This window comes from Trichechus manatus, unplaced genomic scaffold (assembly GCF_000243295.1).
Source record: "Trichechus manatus latirostris isolate Lorelei unplaced genomic scaffold, TriManLat1.0 scaffold00073, whole genome shotgun sequence".
In the NCBI taxonomy this organism is placed as follows: domain Eukaryota; kingdom Metazoa; phylum Chordata; class Mammalia; order Sirenia; family Trichechidae; genus Trichechus; species Trichechus manatus.
This window is the reverse complement of record NW_004444009.1, coordinates 1,923,997-1,947,904: the sequence shown is the minus strand read 5'-3', so window position 1 is coordinate 1,947,904 and position 23,908 is coordinate 1,923,997. Positions and strand designations below refer to the sequence as shown.

At 40.2% G+C, this 23,908-nt stretch overlaps 1 protein-coding gene across 2 annotated transcripts in view; it reads left to right on the top strand.

Moving 5' to 3' along the window:
* The window catches only part of NOTCH2 (notch receptor 2), a 210,935-nt gene that overhangs the window by 101,298 nt on the left and 85,729 nt on the right, over positions 1 to 23,908 (top strand). For both annotated transcript variants that reach the window (XM_004380333.2, XM_023734857.1), the window contains exons 3-4: positions 15,605 to 15,864; positions 19,412 to 19,747. In XM_004380333.2, coding sequence (XP_004380390.1) covers positions 15,699 to 15,864; positions 19,412 to 19,747 — 502 coding nt within the window. In that variant the 5' untranslated portion in view covers positions 15,605 to 15,698. The remainder of the gene's footprint in view (positions 1 to 15,604; positions 15,865 to 19,411; positions 19,748 to 23,908) is intronic.

Genomic DNA, 23,908 nt, shown 5'->3' with positions numbered 1-23,908 from the left:
GATCATTTTTTTTTTAAATATGCAAAAGAAATTCTTGGAGCGAACATTGCTGAAGTTAGGAGAAATAATTATATCTGAATTTACCTGTATCAGTTTTGAATTGATGCCACTTTTCTGGTTGAGATGATCTGTACTGGAGTTCAGGACCAAGGCTGAGATACTGTTAAATTAACGAGCAGTATTACTCTTAACGTTTTTTTCTTTGACAAAAATTATTCTTTTCTTGCCACAAAAGTAGTAAATGTTATGAATTGTCATAAAGTTATCCTTTGTGTGGAAAAGTTCTGTGAGTGGTGTCTTAGTCATCTAGTGCTGCTCTAACAGACATACCACAAGTGGATGGATTTAGCAAAGAGAAGTTTAATCTCTCACAGTCCAGTAGCCTACAAGTCCAAATTCAGGGCATCAGCTCCAGGAGAAGCCTTTTTCTCTCTTGTCTGATCTGGAGAAAGGTCCTTGTGATGCATCAGTCTTCCCTGGTCTGGGAGCATCTCAGTGCAGGAACCTCAGGTCCAAAGGACGTGCTCTGCTCCTGGCACTGCTTTCTTGGTGGTATGAGGTTCCCATGTGTCTCTGCTTGCTTCTCTCTTTTGTATCTCAAAAGAAGATTGGATTAAGACACTAATCTTGTAGATGTCATCAGTATAACCTCATCATAGTGATAGAGTTTACAACACATAAGGAAATCACATCAGATTACACAATCATATACAATACTGGGAATCATGACCTAGTCAAGTTGACATATTTTTGGGGGACACAATTCAATCCATGACATGTGGCTATTATAATGGTGATGATTTTAGTAATTGTGTTTGTCTCAAAAGCTAACAGTCTGGGGGAAACAAATAAAATCCAGTAGTGTAACCGGTGATAGAGTGTGCCTAGGCACCAGTAGGCTCAGCCTCTTACACATACACTAAAAACCAGTTGCCATGGAATCAACTCTGACCCGTGGCAACATGTAAAAAAAAAAAAGATTTGGCATAGTGGCATTTATGAAAATACCTCGTGGGGAGAGGGAGTGGTTGGCAAACAAGCGTAGAAGGTACGCATTAATTGTGTAAAAATACAGTAACCAAGCACATTAACCATTTGTACTGCCTAAAGACTCCACACATACACTAGCATCATCCATATGAAGAGGGTTTGTGGGTTGTGTTGTTGTAAGAATGCAAGAGTACATAAAAGAATAGCAGCGAAGCATATATTTTAAAAAGAAATAATCTCTATATTGTTTAGATGTATGTCAGCGAAACTTTCTCATTAGACCATTATTTAGCTTTATAGCATTTTCACTTTGTCCCTGTGGAGAGACTTTGATTTCACAGAGCAGATCAGGCACAGGGGAAGGAATTTCCAAAACAGAGGAACACTTTATTTTCAAGATACGTAAGTTTGAATGTATACTAATAAACTGCACCACTTGTAGGAAACTTTTCTGTTCAATTCAACCAATATTTATGAGCATTTATGAATGCCAGATACTATGCTGCTAAGGCCACTTTGTAGGCTGTTCGATCATTCAGGGCTCCTAGGTCCTGGTGGCTCATTTAGCCAATGTTTTATCAAAGATTAATAAAGGAACAAGAGAGAATGAAGACTGTGTGTTGGTTAACTTCATATTTTGGGGGGTGGGGGGAAAATGTGATTAAAAAAATAATCTACTCCTTATGGGAAAGGCCCACTTTGAATGTTTTGGGGGTAAGGGTTAAGAAGTGCTCTATATATTAGGAATCTTAAATAGTTTTGATAATCCTTTGGGTAAATAGCTCAACCTAGTAGTTCCCAAACTTCAAATGTAATTAAAGAGTCTTTTTAAGGTATAAAGATTCCACAGACCCTTGCATTTTGCCCTTTGGCTTCTGTTAACAATATAAGCACTGACAAGTAATATTTGAATGCTTTCTATATGCCACCTACTGTGTTAGGCACTGGGAGTATGGTGTGGAACAATTCTTAGTCTACTGGGGTAGGCAATTATAATAAGGGATCATGAGTGATATGGTATATCAGTATTATGGGAACATACAGTGGGGGTATCAGGGCTGTTTGTCAGAGGAAATAACATATAAGCTGAGGCTTGAATGTATTTTAGGGCTTAGCTAGGAGAAGAGGATGGGGAGCGGTGTTTTAGGCTGCATGGACAGCATGCGCAAAGGTCTGAAGGTGAGAAGTGCACTGTAGCATGTTCTGAGAGCTGAGCTGGGTCTAGAGAGAGAGAGTAGTGCATAAAGGGGAGAAGATCTTGAGATGAAGTCTCTTCCTAGTCTGTTGTTTGAATACAATGCATAAAGCCAAAATATACTAAGAATTTAGTAACCATTTTTAATAACTTTATATTTTAATAATCATAACAGCATTGCATCAACATATGTTTATATATGGACTAGACATTATTTAGTAGTCTAAACTAAAAACCAAACCAAACCCGTTGCGCTTGAGTCAATTCCGACTCATAGCAACCCTATAGGACAGAGTAGAACTGCCACATGGGGTTTCTAAGGAGTGGCAGGTGGATTCAAACTGCCGAACTCTTGGTTAGCAGCTGTAGCTCTTAACCACTGCGCCACCACGGCTCCTTTAGTAGTCTGTTGTTGTGTGCCGTCGAGTCGATTCTGACTCGTAGCGACCCTGTAGGACAGAGTAGAACTGTCCCGTAGGATTTCCAAAGAGCAGCTGGTGGATTTGAACTGTTAGAGAGTGCTTTATAAGCACAGTGGACCCTTCGCAATAACTCTGCAGCCCATAGCTTGGGAACAACTGGCTTACATCATTCGTTTTTGCCATGAACTAGCTACTACCCTATTATTGTGAAGGGTGCTTTTTATAAACTCATATGTTTAGAATGTTTTCCATGTTTTAAACACAAGTAGGCATTTTCTAAGGGTCCAGTGCAGTGAAATATGGTAAGGCAGAGGTTGTGTGCTAGAAGACAGAGGAAAGACCACCTTCTGTTTTAGCAGCAACACAGGTCTTTCAACACTATTTGTGTGCCCATGCCCAATCTTTCAAGTGACGATTGAAGAGACTAGGCACTCAGCTCAGCTTCTGAGTTCTGATAAATGAGCCCAGACTATAAACTGGAAGATAAGGGTGTTTGCAAAGTTCTTGCGTAAATACGGCATGGTTTCCCATTGCAGTGGTTACCGATTTCAGAGTCTCCAATGAAGATGAGTGATGCTGTGAATTAATAGCTTTAAAACCTGTACAACTTCAGCTTCCTTTTGGTTTGGGTTTATTAAAATCAGTGTGAGTTTATTGCTTAATTTGCAAGGGGCGGGGGGACCTGAACACATGCAAACCAAGTGTTCCCAGCCTCACAATTCCTCGTAAAGTTGTTTTCCTGTGGGAAACTTTTAATTTGCAAGCATTCAGCCTAATGTGAGAACCAAGATTAACATTTTCTGAAATACTTCTGCAAGAAAGGCAGAAATGTTCTGTTCAGGAAGCTGTATTTACATAGTAGAAAAATGGGCTGTCCTGCAGTATTTGGTAGTCTTTGTTTATTGTGGTAAAATGTGTGTGCGTGTCTCAAAGACAGAGAGAGAGATGGAGAGAGACTGACTGATTATATCCTTGTCTTTGTTTCCCTTACATCAAACCAGCAAGACCCTGGAAAGTGTATTTCACCACAAACAGCTCAGTTCTGGGCTCTAACTTTACACACTAATGCTTTTTTAGTTCTTTTTCCTTTCCTTCTTTTTGAGTAAGCTATAGTGTTTCCTTTTTTTCTTTGTCTTTCTATTTTGGGGGAGGGGAGGCGAGAGTGGGAGTGGAGATGGCAAGAAGAAGTTAACATGACAGAACTGCTTCCCTTTTCTTCCCCCCTTTACCAGGAAGTTAACTAGAAATTTTCATGTGCTTTTTTTTTTTTTTTTAACATAGTAATTACGATAACGCAGTAAGTTACCTTTATACAGGGTTACGGAATGAAAGTTGAAGATCTAATGAGACATCAAACTGGATGTGTTGGGCAGAGGGGGACAATGAGGTTAGACTAGTAGGTTGGGCCATTTGAGTGACAGCCTGAGGGTTTAGACTTGATTCTGTAGGCTTTGGGGCATCTAAAACTTTGTAGCCAGAGCCTTGGGAATTGATTGTGATATAGGAACTTTCACCGGTTACAGCTAGCTTTGGCTGTTAGCAATTATTTTTATCTACTTTAACAAGGGGAATTGGGGGTGGAGGGTATAGCCCAGGAAACTGAGCTGGCCATCATGGTCACAGGAAAGAGCAGACTGATTTGGGGCCTTTTCAAACTACAGACCTTTGTTACTGACCAATGCTTAATTTGGTTTCTGGGTTTTGTGAGTTTTTTTCTCCTGCCCTTACCTCGTTTACCTTAACGACAGCCCCCCTCTAGAGCTCAGCTAAGGCAAGCTGCCACTGCGGACTGGGGGGCCAAGAGGCCCAGAGCAAGAAGAAAGTGGGTTGAAAGCAGAGTTCTGTTTAAAGAATTTTCTGCTGGAAACTAGCCCAGAGGGAGTAAAGAGGAGCTTTAATGAGGAGCAGCTGCAGGGCCGAAGCAACCCACATGAGACATTTTTTTCCCCTCCATTCCACATTCTGTATAGCTTTTTAAAAATCATGATTTTGAAATAGCTGTTTTGTGAAGCACGCCTCTTTTTCTTCTTCTTGTATGTGGTGGAGTTTCGCTTTGTTGTTTTTTTTTTTTTTTTTTTAATAGCCAGATCCTTGCTAAAAAAAGCTAAAGGCCGAACTACAGCAAAGCCCTGGATGCAATTTGGGCTCACCCTGCTAATACAGAACATTCAGTGGAAAAAAAACAAGGAGAAGGAACAGTGGCTTTTATTTGGAAAAGGGGCTTATTTCCTGTTCAGGCTTCAGTCATCTTGGAGCTGACGCAAGCTGCTACAGTGTTTTAAGCTTTTCTCTAGACGAGTGGCTATTCACTTAGGAAACTTAAAAGAAGGAATTTTTCTGGCCTGTATTACTAGGGAAACTGATCCTGAACTGCAGCCACTGCCAGATAGATTGGAATTGCTATTCAAAGCTCAGCTTCGTTGAAATCTGTAGAGTGGCTACATGTAAACTAACCCAGGCTGCTGGTGACATGTGAGGGTTGGGGTCTGGTTTTCATCTGTTTTATTGAGGGGGGACTGTATGAGTATCCTTTCAAATGGAATATTTTCTAGTTCCATTAGGAGAAATCCTTTGTTTTTCCTCTCTCTTTTCTTCCCTCCCTCCCTCCTCTTCACGCCATTCCCCATGTGTGTTTGAACAGTAACAATGGAAGAGTGGGCCTCTTCGTGTCAGAAATAGTAGATTCTTTTTTTTTTTTCCTCAGAAAAAGTCATGAATATATCTGTATGGGCCTGGTAAGTATTCAGATAGTTCATGGAATTATTTTATTGGGAAAAATTTTTCCTCAAAAACTTAAAAGAAAAAAATTTCCCTGTATTCACAGCCTCATTTGTGAACTTCTTTCAGAGTTCCCAAGTTAAAGAAGGAAGTCACTGAAGAGTGACTAAAGTAATTGATAAATTTCTTCCAGAAGCGAAGCACTTTATATGGGATTGGGAATGAAAGACAGCTGTTAAATTTATTTGGTAATTTTTTAGAAAGCTTTTCATCTACACCTTTTGTTCAAGATATAGGCTGTTTTCTAAAGTGATCCCACATGCTTTATGATTTGGACTATTGTTAATATTTGGAATAATATTAATATTATTAATATTCCAAATACTATATTCCAAAATAGCTTCCCCAAATTATTAAGTTACTGGGGTCACTTAATAGAATAATAGACATGTGAAGGAATTTGGATATTTATCTATTCCTGTTTCCAGCCTCTAAGCAAACTCAACTTGAGCCGTGTTAGGAAGAGAGCTATTTGAGCTCTTATTTTCATCTGTAATTTACTTCCCACCCAGACTAAAAGGGTATATCTTGTTACCGTCAAGTCACTTCTGACTCACCGGGAGCCCATGTGCTTCAGAGCAGAACTGCACTCCGCAATGTTTTCTTGGCTGTAATCTTCACAGACAGATTGCCAGGCTTGTCTTCCGTGGTGCCACGGGGTGGATTCAAACCAGCAATCCTTTGGTTAGTAGCTGAGAACAAACTGTTTGTGCCATCCAAGGACCTCAGAAAGGTATATAAAAAACCCAAAAAGCCAAACCCGTAGCTGCCGAGTCGATTCCAGCTCATAGCAGCCCTATGGGACGGAGTAGAACTACCCCATAGAATTTCCAAGGAGCACCTGGTGGATTTGAACTGCTGACCTTTTGTTAGCAGACATAGCTCTTAACCACTACACCACCAGGGTTTCCCCAAGGGTGTATAGTGTCCTTATATTAGAGCTGAACAAGGATTTGCAAAATTGAAGCTCTCTTGCTGTAGGAAACAGGGATCCTTTATTTCCCACTGTCTTACTTACCCATTATTCCCTCTTTCCTTGCATGTCCGTAATTCTGCTTGGCTTCCTGGGGAGGGAGTGATAATCCTGTACGTCAGGATGACTCTCAGGGTTGATTTGGCTGCATTCTACCAGGCAGGTCACAGTGTGGAGTTGAAAGAGGATTTTTGAAGGGGATTTGGATTGAGAGACTGACTTTATCCATCGTATGAAATTTAACCTGCTTTAGGATTAATTGCTTAGTTGTATTTAGGTGTTCATGGTATTCAAGGAACCTGCACCAGGAACTCAAGACATGCCCCTCCCCACAAAAAATATCTCAATGAGCATTTGAGAGAGGTACAGAGAAGACATAACAATGGCTTAAATAAGAAGAGCCATACTGGAGAAACAATGTAGTGCATTTAACATCGTACCCCATCTGCTGTTGGAGGCATCAGAAATGAGTGGGATGGTTTGGAGGAGGCTCTTAGTGGAAAACATAGATTTTGAGCAAATCTTTGAAGGAAGAATGGAACAAGGGAATATAAATTGGAGACATATCAGATGAGAGAGCATGGCATTTGTCACTGGAAATTAGAAAGGAGATTATACATAGGGGACAATAGATAAGATTGTGGAGATAATCTGCAGTGTTTGAGTCCGGGATTACTGGGGGTAAGATGGTTAAATAGTAGTGGATTTGAAGGGTAGATAGTAGAAGTGGATTTGAAGGGCTGGACATCAATGCTATTTTCTGAGCAGAGGAGTGACATGATCAGAATTATGCTTGAAAAGGATTGTTCTTTAAGTAGTATGCTTAGTTTCAGTAAGGAATTCCCAGGCTATCTTTATGGACAGGTGTGGATAGGATGCTGGTGCAGTTAGGATGATAGGGCTGACTGAATTGATGCCAGTGTTGGGGCAAGACTTAGTAGCATGCTTTCAGTTAAGTGCTATTTTGTATTTTGATGAAAGATCTAGGTGAAGACAGGCATACAGCTGTAGTTGATGCAAAACTGGGGGAAATTGCTAGACTCACAGATGACACAGCTTGGTGCAGGTCAGTTAGCTTGGGTTCCTTACCAGTGCCATACGGAGTTTGGTCAGGCTGACTTCTGAGGTATAGTGCAGTGCTGAAATTATGTGATTGTGTGAACAAAGTGTAAAAATTATCTAAATCAGGGAATCTTGGGATAAAGATTAAGCAAGATGAATTTAAAAGGGACATATTACAGGTCTAATAATTGGGTTCAAAATATGTTGCACAAGTATAGGATGACAAAAATACAGCATTAAAGTAGCTCACGTGGAAAAAAAATCTGGGCTTTTTAGTTGATCATGTATTCGGTAGCATATTTCTGAAACATTTGTGAAAATACTGCTAAGTAAAAAAGTGAATACAGTTTTATGTCACAATACTAGAAATTTAGTGTCCCGATCAGAGGAGGGGATGGTCCAGCTCTATGCTACTGGTAAGAACACATGTGTTGTGTTCTTTTCCATTTGGGGTCCGCATTTTAAAGAGGATTTTAATGACTGGAATCACCCACTAGAGGGAGGCAGGATAGCCAAGTGCTGAAGCACACAGGCTCTGGAGGCAGACCTAGGTTTGAATCCTGCCTCTGTCATCTCCTAGCTGTGAAATCTTAATCTAAGTTTCAGGTTCTTATATCAAGTGGAGATCATAATGAAGTACAGTCATGCACCGCATTAATGTCTGACCACATGTAAGTCTGTGGTCCCATAAGGTTTTTTTTTTTTTTTTTTTTTAAAGGGAAAGTAGCTCTCTAGTTGTTTATTGTTATTTCACCCTAATGGTTTTAAATACCCCAAACCCAGACTCTTGCAGCGCTGATGCGCACGGTGCAGGCGGGGATGGTGTGGCTCTGGCTGGGCTGGTGGCTGCTGCCAGCAGATGAGGACTTGGCTCTGGGTGTGGGCTCTTAGGCTTCGTCTGGTGGGCAGGTGGGCGGTGGCTGGGAGGGCCCGGGCTGCTCCTGCTCCTGAGGTGGGTGGAACATCGGGCAGGGCTGGATGTGCTCTGCTCACTCCTCACTTGCTTCCTTTTGCTCTACTCCCACAGCTGCTTGTTTCTCCAGCCTCCACTAGCAGCTCCAGCAGCAGCAGCAACTGGAAGTGGGTTCCTATAAGGTTTTAATCAGGGTTTGGGACTGGTTCGTTCAAGTTTGAACTCCTGCTGCGAATTTGCATTTCCACCCCAGATATACTGAATCAGAATCTACATTTTAACAAGATCCCCAGGTGATTCTTATGCATAATAAATTTTGAGAACCACTGATACACTAGTGGTTCTCAGAATTGGTCCTTAACCAGCAGGATTAGCATCGCCTGGGAACTTGTTAGAAATGCAGAACTAAAGGATTTGAAGCCCTGGTTTTAATATAATAGGTTTTACTGGGGTTGTCATAACCCGGGGACTGCCTGTATATAATATGTTCACACAACGTCCAAATCACGTAATGTCCTATTTCACAGAACGTATTGTTGATGTTAAGTGGCACATGACTGTATAGGGCTTTAGTGAGTAGCTGTGTAAGGTGCTTAGCAAACGCATGATACACAGTAGGTGATTCAATAATGTTGGTTGTTAAGATTATTATTACTGTTGTTAACTATAGAAGAGTCACTAAAATGGTGAGGAAGTCTGAAAATAATTACATACTGATGAGTAGTCCGAAGCATTGCATCCTGGAAAAAAGAAGACAAAGGATGAACGGAACTTTCTTTAAATACTTGAAGGCTATATGTAAGAAAGGTAGTAAGCTTATTCTTTATTGTTCCAGAGGATAGTGGATAGTGTTCTAGAGGATTGTTCTATAGTGAGTGGATGGAATTGTAGGCAGAGTATTTTTGTTTTTGCTATTTTTTTATTGATATATCTCATATACCATAAAGTTGATGCATTTAAATTATACAATTCAGTGGTTTTTGGCATGTTCACAGAGTTGTACAACCATCATCACTATCTAATTTCAGAGCATTTTCATACCCCCACTGCCACCCCGCCCTTGGAGACCACCAATCTACCTTCTATCTTTATAAATTTGCCTATTCTGGACTTTTCATATAAATGGAATCATACAATATGTGGCCTTTTGGTCTGACTTCTTTCATTTAGCATAATGCTTGCAAGATTCATCCATGTTGTAGCATGTATCAGTACTTCACTCCTTTTTATGGCAAAATAATATCCCATTGTATGGATATACTACATTTTATTTACTCTTTCATCAATTGATGAACATTTGGGTTGCTACTTTTTAGCTATTATGAATAATGCTTTTTTGAAAGTTCATGTACAGGTTTTTGTGTGGTTGTTTTCAGTTTTCTTGGGTGCATACCTAGGAGGAGTGGCAGAATGTTAAGGATTAAGAAAGACAGAGCTTTCTAAAAATGGGATCCACCCACACTGAAGACTGTTCTGTTTTGAAATAGTGAGCCAGTAATTTTATTTTACTTAACAAACACATAGTGTTTATTATGTGCTATACTTTACAATTATTTTACTCACATAAAACCCTATGAGGTAGGCACTATTATTAAATCTGTTTTACAACAGGAAGGTTTAGTAACTTGCCCAAGATTGCACAGCTGGTAGATGGTAGAGCTGGGGTTCAGATCCATGTGGTCTGGCTCTAGAGTCTGTACTCTTAATAGTAGGAACAGTAATAACTTCAAGCATTTTATTAAGTTCTTACTATTTGCCAGGCACCATGCTACATGCTTATATTCAAGCAGAGGTTGGTGATCATCTTACAGGGATATTTTAGAAAAAGTATTTTTTCATTGGGTAGAAATTACCTTAGTGGCCTTGAGTCCCAAGGTTCTGTTATCCCGAGAATGAATGGAGGTGAAAGGCCAGCAACAAGGTGTCTGGCCTGAAGGCTTTTAAGATGATCAGAATTTGTATCAAAAAGGAAACTGTAGAAATGACAGATAAGTGTTGTAGGGATTCAATTGACAAGACTTGTCAGAACATGGTAATAATTTATATGTAGTTTAAGGGAATTAACCAAAAGTGGTTTGAGATTGTGAGTGGGAGTCTTAGAACAATGGAGGAATTAAGATTTCATGGGGAAATGATCCCATGTTTCAAATGTTTAGTTTCAAGTGTTGCAGGACATATTAGGGTAGATAGATGGCTTTTAGAAAACTGACCCTATGGGACTTAGAGAGGTGTAGTTTGGAGTCAGTTGCATAAAAGTAGTTGTTTAAAACCACATGAACAAAAACAAAAATAGAGATGAGAGGAAAGAGCAGTGCAGCCGGGGTTAAACTTTAGGGTTGCCAGTTGAAGAGGAGGAAGACAGAGAAGAATCAGCAATCTAGACTAAGAATTTACCAAACTTTGTGGCAGAAAGAGCCATAAAATAAAAGGCAAGGGGAAAAGATTAAAATGATGGATGAAATGGTCTGAAATAGCTCCTTCAGAAGAAAGAATTTCCTTATGATGAAATCTCTGATGAGACCACTGAACTTGGCAAAGAGGAAGCTATTGCTCTTAGAATGTAGTATCTGGGCAGTAATTACAATGAAAGTTTCGTTGCAAAGGGACAAGTAAGAAATAGATGGAAAAGAAAGAGAAAATACCTGTGAAATTAGGCTATAATTTTAGATACTTGGTCGTGAAAAAAGAATTAGGAAAGGGAAATGAGACTTAAAGGGAGACTTGTTCATGCTTTAAGGTAAAAGTAAAGAAATAGACTGATGTCTTTTTTGTGTGTGTGTGCTTTAGGTGAAAGTTTACAGAACAAATTAGTTTCCCATTCAATAGTTTGTACATAAAGTGTTCCATGACATTGGTTTCATTCCCCACAATGTGTCAGCACTCTCTCCATTTCTGCCCTGGGTTCCCTGTTTACTTTCCTCTGGATTTTCTACCCCTTCCTGCCTTCTCATCTTTGCTTTTGGGCAAATGTTGTCCTTTCGATCTTGTATAATTGATTACTCTAAGGAACACATTGTTTCTTGGGTGTTACGGTTTATTTTATGGGCCTGTCTATTATTTGGCTGGAAGGTGGTCTCTAGGAATGGCTTCAGTTCCAGGTCAGAAGGGTGTCTTAGGGCCATAGTCTTGGCGATCCCTCCAGTCTGTGTCAGACTAGTAAGTCTGGTCTTTTTTGTAAATTTGATTTTTTTGTTCTACATTTTTCTCCCACTCTGTCCAGGACCCTCTGTTGCGATCCCAGCCAGAGCAATAGGTAGTGATAGCCGGGCATCTTCTAGTTCTTCTGGTCTTTGGGTCATACAGGTTGTGGTTAATGTGGTCCATTGGTCCTTCGGACTGATTATTTCCTTGAGTCTTTGGTTTTCTTCACTCTCCTTTCCTCTGGATGGGAAGAAACCAATCATTGTATCTTAGATGGCCACTTGGAAGCTTTTAAGACCCCAGACACTGCTCACCAGAGTAGGATGCAGAACATTGTCTTTATGAACTATGTTGTGCCAATTGACATGGATGTCTCCCAAGTCTATAGGCTGATGTCTTTAGCTGTCTAGAACATTTTAAATAAGAAATCAACTCTTTATTATACCAATAATGGGTCTAGTTTCGTTAAAGATAAGATGCAGTTCTGTACATGGGTTTTAGGAGAGGAAATCAGTTGTACATCATATCAAAGTAGTATCTCACTTGAGTAAAATCCTAAATGCTTACAGTGGCCTCATGACCCCACATGATCTGGCTCCCGGTTACAACTTTCATCTATTTCTTGCTTCTCTTTTTCTTAGCGCCTTTGGTATAGCCACAGAGGTCTCCTTGCTATTCCTTAGACATGCCAGGACTGCCCCCTGTTTTAGGGGTTTTGCCTTTGCTGTTCCTTCTACCTTGAACACTCTTTCCCCAGATACCTGCATGACTAGTCCTCATTCAGGTCTTAGCTCAGATGTCACCTTCTCAGCGAGACCTTCCCTGATTTTCCAATTTAAAATTGAAATACTTTTCTTTAATACTCCCCACTGTCCCTAGCCCCACCCTTTCCTGTCCCTGTTTCCTGTCTTATTTTTCTTCATAGCACTTAACTCTGTTCAACATACTATATTTTTTATTTATTAATTTTGTTTTTTGTCTTCCCCTACTAAAATTCAAACTCCATGAAGGTAGGGATTTTCCTAGTACCAAAATGTACTGGTACGTAATAGGCACTTAATAAATGTTTGTTGAATAAATGAATATTATGAGCTTCATATTCTTCGTGGAAGCTTGTATGATAACATTCTTCATCATTAACATCATTATTAATAAATAAATTGACTTATATTTATAGAATTAAATTTCATATATTCTCTTTGGCAAATTTTTTTTCTGTAAAGGGCTAGTGAATATTTTTGTGGGTTATATAGTTTCATTGCCATATTCACCTCTTGTTATAGTGCGAAAGCATCCGTAGACAATACATAAATGCCTAGGCATGGCTGTGTTCCAGTAAGACTTTATTTATGGACACTGAAATTTGAATTTTACATAATTTTCAAATGTCATAAAATAGTGTCCATCCTTTTATTTTTTCCCCCCAACCGTTTAAAAATGTAAAAACTATTCTTAGCTCATGGGCCATACAAAAAGAGGCAGTGGGCCAGATTAGGCCCACAGGCTGTAGTTTGCCAATCCCTGTTTTTATTGGTTCCTTAAACATATGTTGTTGAAACTTACTTTTCCATACTTGGTAGGGAACAACAATGTAGATAAACTCCAGTAGCAGATATTTCAGGAATACTTACGTTTGGCTCCCAAATCCTGGGAACTTTATATTTCCATTCTGTGTTTATGATGCTCATATTAAAATGAGTTTGTATTCTCTTAGCAGATGCCACATGATAATAGTGTGTGTTGAGGGGTGGAATCATGGTCCAGGAGCCAAGCCAGGCAAAGCCCACCCAGGATTAAGAGTTTGCCATTATTTGCAAGGTGGATAATTCCCATATGGGATAATCAAGAGTCATCTGCCAGGCCTAATGCCCAGAGTACTGTCACTGTGAATGAGAATTGTGTTGCAGTTTTTAATATCATCCATAACAGATTTCTTGAATAAGCTGCAAATGCTTTTAATAATATAGCTTATGGTTAATTTTGGCTGTGCTTCCATCTTCCTTGGAAGTTTTTGCTATTTTAAAGAAAAACAACTATTATCAAATCAAGCTGTGATTGTTCTTGAAAAAAGCATCGTATTTTCCTCAGTAAGAACAAAGAGAAGAGAGAAAATTCTTCATTTGTAATACTTTTCAATATTTTTAAGGTTTTTCACATAATTGATTTTGTTTAATTCCTACGACAACCCCGTGATGTAGGTAGCCTTATTAACTATCTAGAATGTGAGAGAATTGGCAGTCCAAGTAGCTTGTCCGAGATCACAGCCCCAGGACTCGGAACAAGGCCTCTGACCTCCTGAAGTCCAGACTCTTCACTGTCAACTTCAGCCAGTCCTGGTTTTCAGTGCTGTGCACTCTCCTTGCTGCCTCTTGATCTCTAACCTCTCCTCACTAAGGTGCTCAGAGCCCTAGTTGCCTCTGGTCCTGCCACACTTACCTTGTACAGCTCTGGGAGGGGGGTGAGGAAACTGTGGCCAGTTACATCACTACCACTGTAGCTATTTACCAGCTATGTTCCATCCTCCAGCCATTTTACCCACTGTATAATTCCTTTGGGCATGTTCTGTCTTTGTTCGCTAATATCTGGCCCTCCTTCTTTTCTCAATAACAGTGACCCCTGAAGACCTCACTTTGCCAGTTAACAGTTAATGAAAGGTCTTAGCTATGATTGGCAAAGACAGGCAGTAGTCAAACATGACCCCAGTACTCCAAGTCTGGGTGATTAGGAGAATCAGGATACTAGTGACTGGGCACAGGAAGACATGACACGAGCTGGTTTTGAGGGAGAGGATAGAGAGTTTGGTTTAAGTGTGTTGTCTTTGAGGTAATGATGGAACAGCCTTGTAGATTTAGTTTTCTACTCTCTAAAAAAGTTTGAATGGAGAAATAGATTGAACCAAATATCTGGGACAGACAGCCAAATGGCAAAATTTATAGTGTGTCTTAGAGATTCCATTTGAATAACATTTTCATTACGAAAATGGCGATTTCCCATGCTTTTTTGACACTGTTTGGAGAAAATTGTCATAAGTATTTTGTTTTGTATCTTATGACTCAGGGTATGGCATATAAAAAGATTCCTTGAAGCCCTGTGTAGAATGTGGAAAACATTATTGAATGTTATTCTTGAATTGTTTTTCCTCCTTCACTTGGGTGTTTATGTGGCATCTTAGATATTTTAGGAGTCCCTGAGTGGTGGTGCAAATGGTTAACACACTCGGCTGCTAACCAGAAGGTTGGAGGTTCAAGTCCTCACAGAGGTGCCTCAGAAGAAAGGCCTGGCAATCTCCTTCCAAAAAATCAGCCATGGAAGACCCTATGAAGCACAGTTTTACTCTGACACACGTGGGGTTGGCATGCATTGGAATCGACTTGATGGCAGCTGCCTTTTTTGTTTTTAGATATTTTATGTTATTTTAATTATGTTTTGTGCCTTTTTGTTTGGTTAGAAAAGCTGCCTGCTACTTATATGTTGACAGATTTCAAAATGCCCCTTTGAACTCTTCCCTATTCTTGTACCTCCTTCCCCTTTCTCTAGCTCAGTCTCAACCACTTGAACATAACCCAGTAAGCTAGATATAGGCCAATTGATGTTTCATTGCAAACAAGAGAAAGAAGAACTTACTATTTCCCAATATTTGAGGGAAAACTCAGTCGTATCTTATATACTTCAAGTTTGAGGGAATATCAGGGCAAGTCCACGTATTATCATGTGAATGTCTTAATTCTATTGAGTGGCTTAGTCAAAATGAGAAAGTTAATGAATTTAAGCAGACAAATACAAACAATGCTCTACAAAAAGTTGCTGTTGCACCGTACCAGCCTGTACCTACATGGAAAGGTTGTATTTTGCCTTGAATCAGGATCGTGATGATCAGCCATGCCAGACCATGCTGCATCACTCACCTGGTATTCTGTCACCTGCCAAAGTGCAAAAAGACATGGGAGTATGTGGTTAAGTTCTCTAAGCACATCGTCCTCTCTTAAAGTTAGGCAGCTGTATAGGTTGTGCCTTCAGATCTCTTGATTCACAGTCTAGTGTTCCCATGAATGGGCTGCATTGTCTTACTGTAAGTTTTTAGACATAAAAGAAGTCAGATGTTTTCATGGACTCCACTCTTTTCTATACAGATGTCCAGAGGGCTTCTTGGGAGAGTATTGTCAACATCGAGACCCCTGTGAGAAGAATCGCTGCCAGAATGGTGGGACCTGTGTGGCCCAGGCCATGTTGGGGAAAGCCACATGCCGATGTGCCCCAGGGTTCACAGGCGAGGACTGCCAGTACTCCACCTCCCACCCGTGCTTCATGTCTCGCCCCTGCCTGAACGGAGGCACCTGCCACATGCTCAGCTGGGATACCTATGAGTGCACCTGCCAAGTTGGTTTTACAGGTAACCAATGGAACTCAGGCCCATACTTTTCCTACTCTCAGCAACTGTCTTTCCTTGGCATCTTTTAGATCTTGGTGTCTGGCTCTTAAGGGTCCTCCAGCTGTGGTTCCCTTTTAACATGTTAAGGAACTGGAATTTCCCAGATAATTATGCTCAGCTTCCTTTTGAGGGTTTTAAGGAGCAGAGTTGAAGAAAGAAAAAAGGGATTACTCAGAAATATTTAACTGCACAAAGTGTATATGTTAGGATTGGGGTCAGAATTATTTCACTAAAAGAAATACACTGTCACCAAAAGAAAACCTTTTGATGCCATTGACTTCTCCTTTCTTGAAATCTTCTCTCCTTTGGCATTCAGGATATTGGATTTTCTAGTTTTCTGAACTCTGATTGCTCGTGCTGCTTCTACATTACCTTGTCTTCATCCATATATCATCCCTTAAATGTTTGTGTTCCCTGGAATTCTGTTTGGAGCCCTCTTTTCAGCCATATTATAGCTCCCTCTGTAGAATCTCACTTTCCACAGTTGCTTCAGCTGTCATCATCAGTAGTTGCTGATGGTTCCCATAGTCATCCCTTAGCTCCACCCCAACCCTGACATTCAGGCTTATGTTTCTAACTATCCATTGCACATTCCCCTTGGAAATTCCATAGGTACCTCAAACTCAACATGTCAATATAAATACACCCCCAATTGCCCCAAACTAGAAACTTCCTTTCCCTTGTCCTCATCCCACTTAATCTCAGTCACCCACCCAGCCACTGAATTACCTCTCACCTGTCTATTCTTCTCCATAAACACCCTAGTCTAGTTTAGAGCCATTCCATCTCTTACCTGAATTCCTGCAGTAGTTTCCTAACTAGTCTCCTTGCCTTTACTCTCTCGCCATCTAGTTCATCTGTCACATTGTCACATCTTTAATTAGAAATGCAAATCTTCTCACAAACTCACCTGCTGTCAATGCCCAATGACTTTTAAAGTTTTTTTTTTGTTTGTTTGTTTTTTACTTTTTTACGTGGCTTCCATGGCTTTTCACAGTCTAGGCCGTACATCTTTTTGTAGCCTCACCTCCCCACAAGCGTCTAGCTCTAGTCACACCACAGTTCTCCTTGGTTCCTGAAAATGCCATACTTCCTATTGCCTCCATGCGCTTGCATTCCTTTGAGAAGAATCCATTGCCTGGAACGACCTTTTCTCCAGTTGTTGATTGCCCAATGTCATTTGAGACTCTATCTTAGTAACGCTTTCATGATTCCTTTAGGCAGTTAGTGTCTATTATTTTGTTATTTTATGTATCACATTTTATTGTAATTAATTTTTTATGTCTCTTACCTGATTAGATTAGGAATTCTTTAAAGGTGGGTCTGAGCTTTATTCCCAGTAGACCATAAATGTTTATTAAATTAGATGAGAAAAAGAGAAACATTCTCCATGTGTCCCCCACTTAAAGCACTAAACTAACAGTTCTATACATCTAATAAGCAAAAAATGAAAAACATACTAAGAAAACTAGACTGTATCAGTTTGGAATATTTGTTCTAATTCTTCCTCCAAAGGTGTTGGTAGGGATAGAAGGTAGTTAGAATGATCTATTATCTCCATCCTGCCTGTGACAGCATTTGTGAGTCATGGAAGAGATATGGTAGTTAAGAGAATAATTTCTTCCTGATTGTCAGTTTTGAGTTTTTTGCTACCACAAGGTAAGATAACAGCGGAGAGGGCATACCTATTTAAAACATTTAAATCCTGACTGGTGGAAATGGCAGTAATGCCTTCTTCATAATTAAAATGTCACTCTGAAATGCTCACCAAATCAAAACTCCTTTCTTTGCCATTACAAAGATCTCTTCATGGTGTTCAGCAGGGTTCTGATCATCTTGACACATCTGCCACTCTTGTCTATCACTTTAGGAATCACTACATTTATCCTTTTGGTTTTTATGATATCCCTATACCTCGCCTATCAAGACCTTCTTAGCTTATCCCTACTCATAGATGAAGAAACTGACGAGCAAGTTAATGCCTATATGTGACATATACAGGAAACCCAGTTCAGGGACCTTTCTGTTTCCTCCTACACAAGGTTGCCAGAGTAAGCATTTCTATGTCTTCTCCTCTGTAGGTAAATAACTGTCAGTGGAATGAGGGAAGAAGTAGAATGAAAATGTACAGTTCCTTCATTTTCTCTTTGCTTAGTACTTTGAGATATATGTGCTGTGTCCAGATTTTTAATTTTGCTTTTCTCCTTTGATTCAGCATTCCTGGATAGGTAGAGAGCACTTCTGTGTGCTCATGTTTCCCTTCTTTCCCTTTTTAGAAATCTATCATAGCTCTCATTTGCTTTTATATGGGGTCAAAGATTTGAATGTTTTCTTAGACAACTAACTGGAGAATAAACAAATTCAGAGGGTTCTTACCTCTTTAGTTTAAAAAAAAAATGCTTAGGCTAATGGAAACAAAAAGCCACACGAATATCAAATTTACTAGCACCAAGGGAGTATTTTTTCCACCTCAGAGAGTGTACTTTACTTCCCTTGGAGTTATTACTTAGGATCCAACACGCCAGTCTTCCTACTTCTACAGTACACTCATATCTGAGACAGTGCACAAGGGTTACCTTTATAGAGCTTTATTCTCATGACAGCCTCTATTTCTTTTAATATACAAGGAGCCAGAGATTCTTCATCCTCTTCAAACATATCAAACGATATTTATAGCAAGAGTATGAATATATATGTGTGTGTGTGTACAAGTTGGGTTTAAAGGAAATAGATGTAGTATTGACTTGTTTCTATCATTGAAGTTGTCTAATTAGTAATTGCATATTGTTGAAAATACCAGTACATTTGATTTATTGAACCTATATGATTTCAGAGCTACTACAGGGATCCAGCCATAGCCAGTGTGGCAGGTGGTGTAATAGAAGGGAACAGCAACTTGGGGTGCGCGTGTATGTGTGTGCCTGTACCTGTGTGCGCATGTGCGTATGCGTGGGTGAATGCCTGTGCGTATATGTACATGTGTACGTGTGTGTGTGTGCATGTGTGAGTGTGTGTGTGTAAGTGAGTGATTTGGGGAAGCGAGGGGACATGAAGGATGACTTTACAGAGGTGGTGACTTTTGAATAGAGTTGTCAAGATAAGTGAGAGTTTACTAGGTGAACAAAAGGAAGATGGTATTCAAAACAGGAGGAACAGCTCAAGCGAAGTCAAGAAGGGAGGGAGTAGATCGATGCAGACCCTTATTTGCTGCATGGAATGACGGAACCCTGCGGAACTGGGCTTTGTATGACTAATCCTACAGTCCCCTCCATGTGCTCCATTGAGTCTTTGTGTCTTAGCTGAGGGCCTTGGAGACTTGCTGGAGAGTGCCCTGTGTCAGCTGATCTCGAGGAAGCTCTGGTTTGGATTTCCTGTTACATTTAAGAGCTCAGGGATACTGCATGTAAGAGCTCCCTGATGTCACCTCTTGGGTAGGAAATGTGGGGTGTGAGGATGGGCCTGGCTTCTATTTCTATGAGCAGTGCTGAGTTCTGTTCTCCTTCCTTAGGTAAGCTGTGCCAGTGGACTGATGCCTGCCTGTCTCATCCCTGTGCTAATGGAAGTTCCTGTACCACTGTGGCCAACCAATTCTCCTGTGAATGCCTCGCAGGCTTCACCGGGCAGAAGTGTGAGACTGACATCAATGAGTGTGACATTCCTGGTCGCTGCCAGCACAGTGGCACCTGCCTCAACCTGCCAGGTTCCTATCAGTGCCAGTGTCCCCAGGGCTTCACAGGACAGCACTGTGACAGCCCCTATGTGCCCTGTGCCCCCTCCCCCTGTGTCAACGGAGGCACCTGCCGGCAAACTGGAGACTTCACTTTTGAGTGCAGCTGCCTTCCAGGTAAGGAGCCCCCTGAGTGCCTGTTGTGTGTGTGTGGGGGGGCATACAACCACACAGGAGGAGGGTGGTGGGTGTGACCAAATTGCTCCATTAGGATGTATCCTTCCCAGGAGGGAAAAGGGGAAGTGAGAATTTTGTGTGGGGTGGGTTGCTGTTGAGGGTGGAGTTTTATGGACTCACTGTGGTTCATAAACTGAGCAGGGGGTAATTTAACATGTCAGGATTTATGATGATGAGTGGCTAGGAAATTGTTTATTGTCCTTTTTGGAGAAACAGTGAGAAATAGGAGAGACAACTCTGGGAAAGGGACAGACAAACTTCTGGAATGGGAAATAACACAATGAGAGTTAGACATAGAAAAAGTTTGTACGTGTGATTTATAAAGTATTTTAAACTGAATTGATGATAATGCCTAGGTGATCAGCTTTCCTGTATGCTTTTGCCCCTGATGGAGTAATAGATTATTTTCCTATCCACCTAAATGCACCCACCTACCTTTTCATGATTGTCTCTGGACTATTGGCCTTCAGAACCTTCTCCCACTGTTCCCTCACTGACTTTGGGGTAACCCTACCCCAACTTGAAACTGGAGAAGTTTGAAAGAGGGAGAGGCGGGTTCTATTAGTCAATCAGCATTTTTTGATGAACTCTGATAGATTATGAATGACTATCCATGATGCAAGTATTTGCGACACTCTTGACTGATGTAAGTCCCCTACAGCACACATACAACCCAAGATAGAAGGAAACAGAGGAACAATGTATGGAAGCTTGGGTCCCCGTGTTCCAGTAGAGCTGGAGAAAGGAGCAACCCTGGCCAATTCACTTAACTCCATATAAAAATGATGAGGAGGCTGGAAGCCGAGAATTTTGATTGGGAACAGAACATAAGCAGCTGGAGCAGATGAATTACTAAGCAACAAAGATCCTGTTTTTATACAAATATCCTTAGTACAAAAACAAAAGAAGGAAAACTGTAGGGGAGAATAATGTGCTAAGTAAGCAGAATTGCCTCAAAAATAAGTTGTTCTAGCTGCAGTTTTTCAGAGCGAATCTTAGTTTCTTGTGTCTTGGATGTAGTTCACATATAGTGGGATTGTATGCTTTATCTTTGGAGAATTAAAGATCACAGGTAGGTCCTTGGTTTAAAATCAAATGGTAATTTATTCATTCCATTCAGTAAAAATTTATTGACTGCTTTCTATGTTCTAGGCACTCTGCTAGGTGCTTGGAATACAGCTATACAAGATAGTGTCCCATAATAGAAATGAAAGCTTAATATTAGTTAATGACAAGGCACAAGAACAAACAATTTAATTGTATTTTCAGCTTCTCTTTCAGTAAAGCATAGATCGTGCTGTCATTCTAGATACTAAATAAATGTTTAACTTAATGTTACTATCATCCACATTATCTTGTGGAAAGAATAATTAAGAGATATCTTTCTTCACTCCTTTGTTTGCATTTTAAGGGTTAAAGGAGGAAATAGAAATGTAAACAATTTCATTTTGCAAATATTCTAATAGCCTAATATCCTGATTGTCTAATAGTCTAAGTGGCTAATAATTGAGGTTAGTGTGATTTATTGTTGGAGGCTAAATGAGTTTTTTAGTTTTAAGAAAATTACTTTTAATAGTTGCCTAGGACAAGTGGTTGATTTGGCAGCAAGATCCTGACCGGAAGTTAGAGAAGTCAATAAAGGAAGGAAGTTTTTAGCTAGGAGAAAGTGATTATTCACTCCCAACGTCTCTGCATTGTTATCCATTAGCCACGTTAAGAACCTTAGGGAATTCTGAGAGTGTGTCCAGGAAAGTATCTGTCAAACCAGAATAGTGTCTCCTCCTTGAGAGAGGAAATAACCAGGGATTCCGAAGTCGAGAGGCTGCCAGGGTTAGTGGGACAGAGTGAGGAGATCTCGGCTGCCTCTGACGTTCCGCCTGTAATTTAAATCAAAACGTTTACGCACAGACAAAGAGGTGGGGGTGTGTGTGTGTGTGTGTGTGTGTGTGTGTGTGTGTGTGTCTGTTGGGAGGTGGGGAGTGGAGGAGATCTGGGAGAAGAGAAAACTAACATTTATTTAATGCCTTTTATGGGTCAGGCATTGTGCCAAGTACTTCTGCATCCATTAGCTCATTTTCACAAAAACCTTGGAGAGAGGTATTATTTTTCGAGATTCCCCAGCTGAAGTAACAGGTTTGGAGACGTTAAGCAATTTACCCAAAGCTGCACAGCTGATACATGATAAGCTGAGTCCTGGAACCCAGGCAGTTTAATTCTGAAACCCTTGCTTTGTGCATCTTGCTGATCTCACAGTACCTCTCCTCTCCTTCCCAAAGGTGCTTTGAAGATGTATGGAACGTTTTGTTAAATGTTTTGAATTCTTTGGGTTAAAAAAAAAAAAAGATTTACATTATAAGAAAAACCAGATACTCCTAATACTCCTAATTTTAATCAAGTGGTATTTGTTACACATCAACCTATGTTCTTTAGTGATGTATTCCATGCGGACATTTTAAAAAAAGTTAAGTCAACTAGTTCTTCATGGGGTCCCATGATCTAAAACAGATGGCATCAGCTTGGACAAATGTATAGAAGGAAATTCAGAAAGAATTCAGAACAATAGATGATGCAGTAACACCATGAATAAATGTGTGCGCACACAATTTGTAAGATTTTATGTTCATTGCTCTTAAGTCCCAGTGGAATTTGGAAACTGTTCACTCTGTTTCCACACAGGCAAATAGTGCCTGGAAACGATTTTCTTTAGGGAGATCCTTTTCCTGATGCAGTACCATTCTCCTTGGCCCTCCCTCCATTATTCAGGAGACTAAAATGTTCCTTGAAGTCATAGTCACTCTCTCAGTGTAAATCACATCCTTATTTGAAGAGAACCAGTATTTCATTTCTAAAATTGGGGAAACCAAGTCAGCACAAGGCAAAGTTGCTTGTTAAGATATTGTGCAATTCCCAGTGGCTATTTCCCTCCACATTTCAAGCCTTTGCACTTCCAATTGAGGCCTATCCTGACCACTCCATTTAAAATTGTAACTCCCTCCCACACACATAACCTCAATTCCTGACCCTGATCTACAATTTTTTTCTTTCTCTATAGTGCTTATCATCTTCCTACTATATAATTTGCACTATATAATTTTCTTCATTATGTCGATTGTTTATTGTCTGCCTTTTTCAAATTCTGCCTACTCTTACCCTCTCCAAAATGAAAGCTAGGATCTTTGTTCTTTAGTGATATACTCCAAGCACCTAAAATAGTGTCTGGTACATAATAAAACCAAACCAAACCCACTGCCCTCAAGTAGATTCCGTCTCATAGCAACCCTGTAGGACAGAGTAGAACTGTCCCAGACTGCCACGTCTTTCTCCTGAGGAGCGACTGGTGGGTTTGAACTGCCGACCTTTTCGTTAGCAGCCAAGCGCTTAACCACTGTGCCACCAGGGCTCCTTCTGGTCAAATATTTGTTGACTGAGTGATCCTAATATCATATAGTATTGAGAATATAACTTTGGTCTGCTCATTTTTCTTCCCGCAATCATGCATTTTAGACTTAGTTTGGCTTGCTCTTTTGAACTTGTATAGTCTAATACTGGGTAAGAAGAAGAACTTGAGGGTCTTTTTTTAACTCTGAGAGTTGGTGAACTCCACATAAATTAGTGATTATATTTAAAAAATTAAGTTATAGTTATTCACCTAGCAAAGGGAACTATAGTTACTGTGAGTTGATTTTCATATTATTTTATTTTATATTATTGTAAGGCTCATGGGGAGAGAATTAAAACTGCAAAAATAAATAATCTTTTGTGACATAGAACAAAAGTGTTTCTCCACAAGGGGGAGGAGGAGAGGTATAGAAAAAATTCAAGAGGGAACTTATAAAATCTAACCAAAGAATTGCATTTCATCTTCTTCTTGGATCAGCAATACAGATACTTCATAAGCTCCTATTGTGTAGTCCTGAGCAGAAATCTAAGGAGCCCTGGTGGTGTAGTGGTTAAGTGCCCGGCTGCTAACCAAAAGGTTGGCAGTTCGAGTCCGCCAGTCACTCCATGGGAGAAAGATGTGGCAGTCTGCTTCCATAAAGATTACAGCCTTGGAAACCCTATGGGGCAGTTCTGTCCTATAGGGTCACTGTGAGTTGCTAT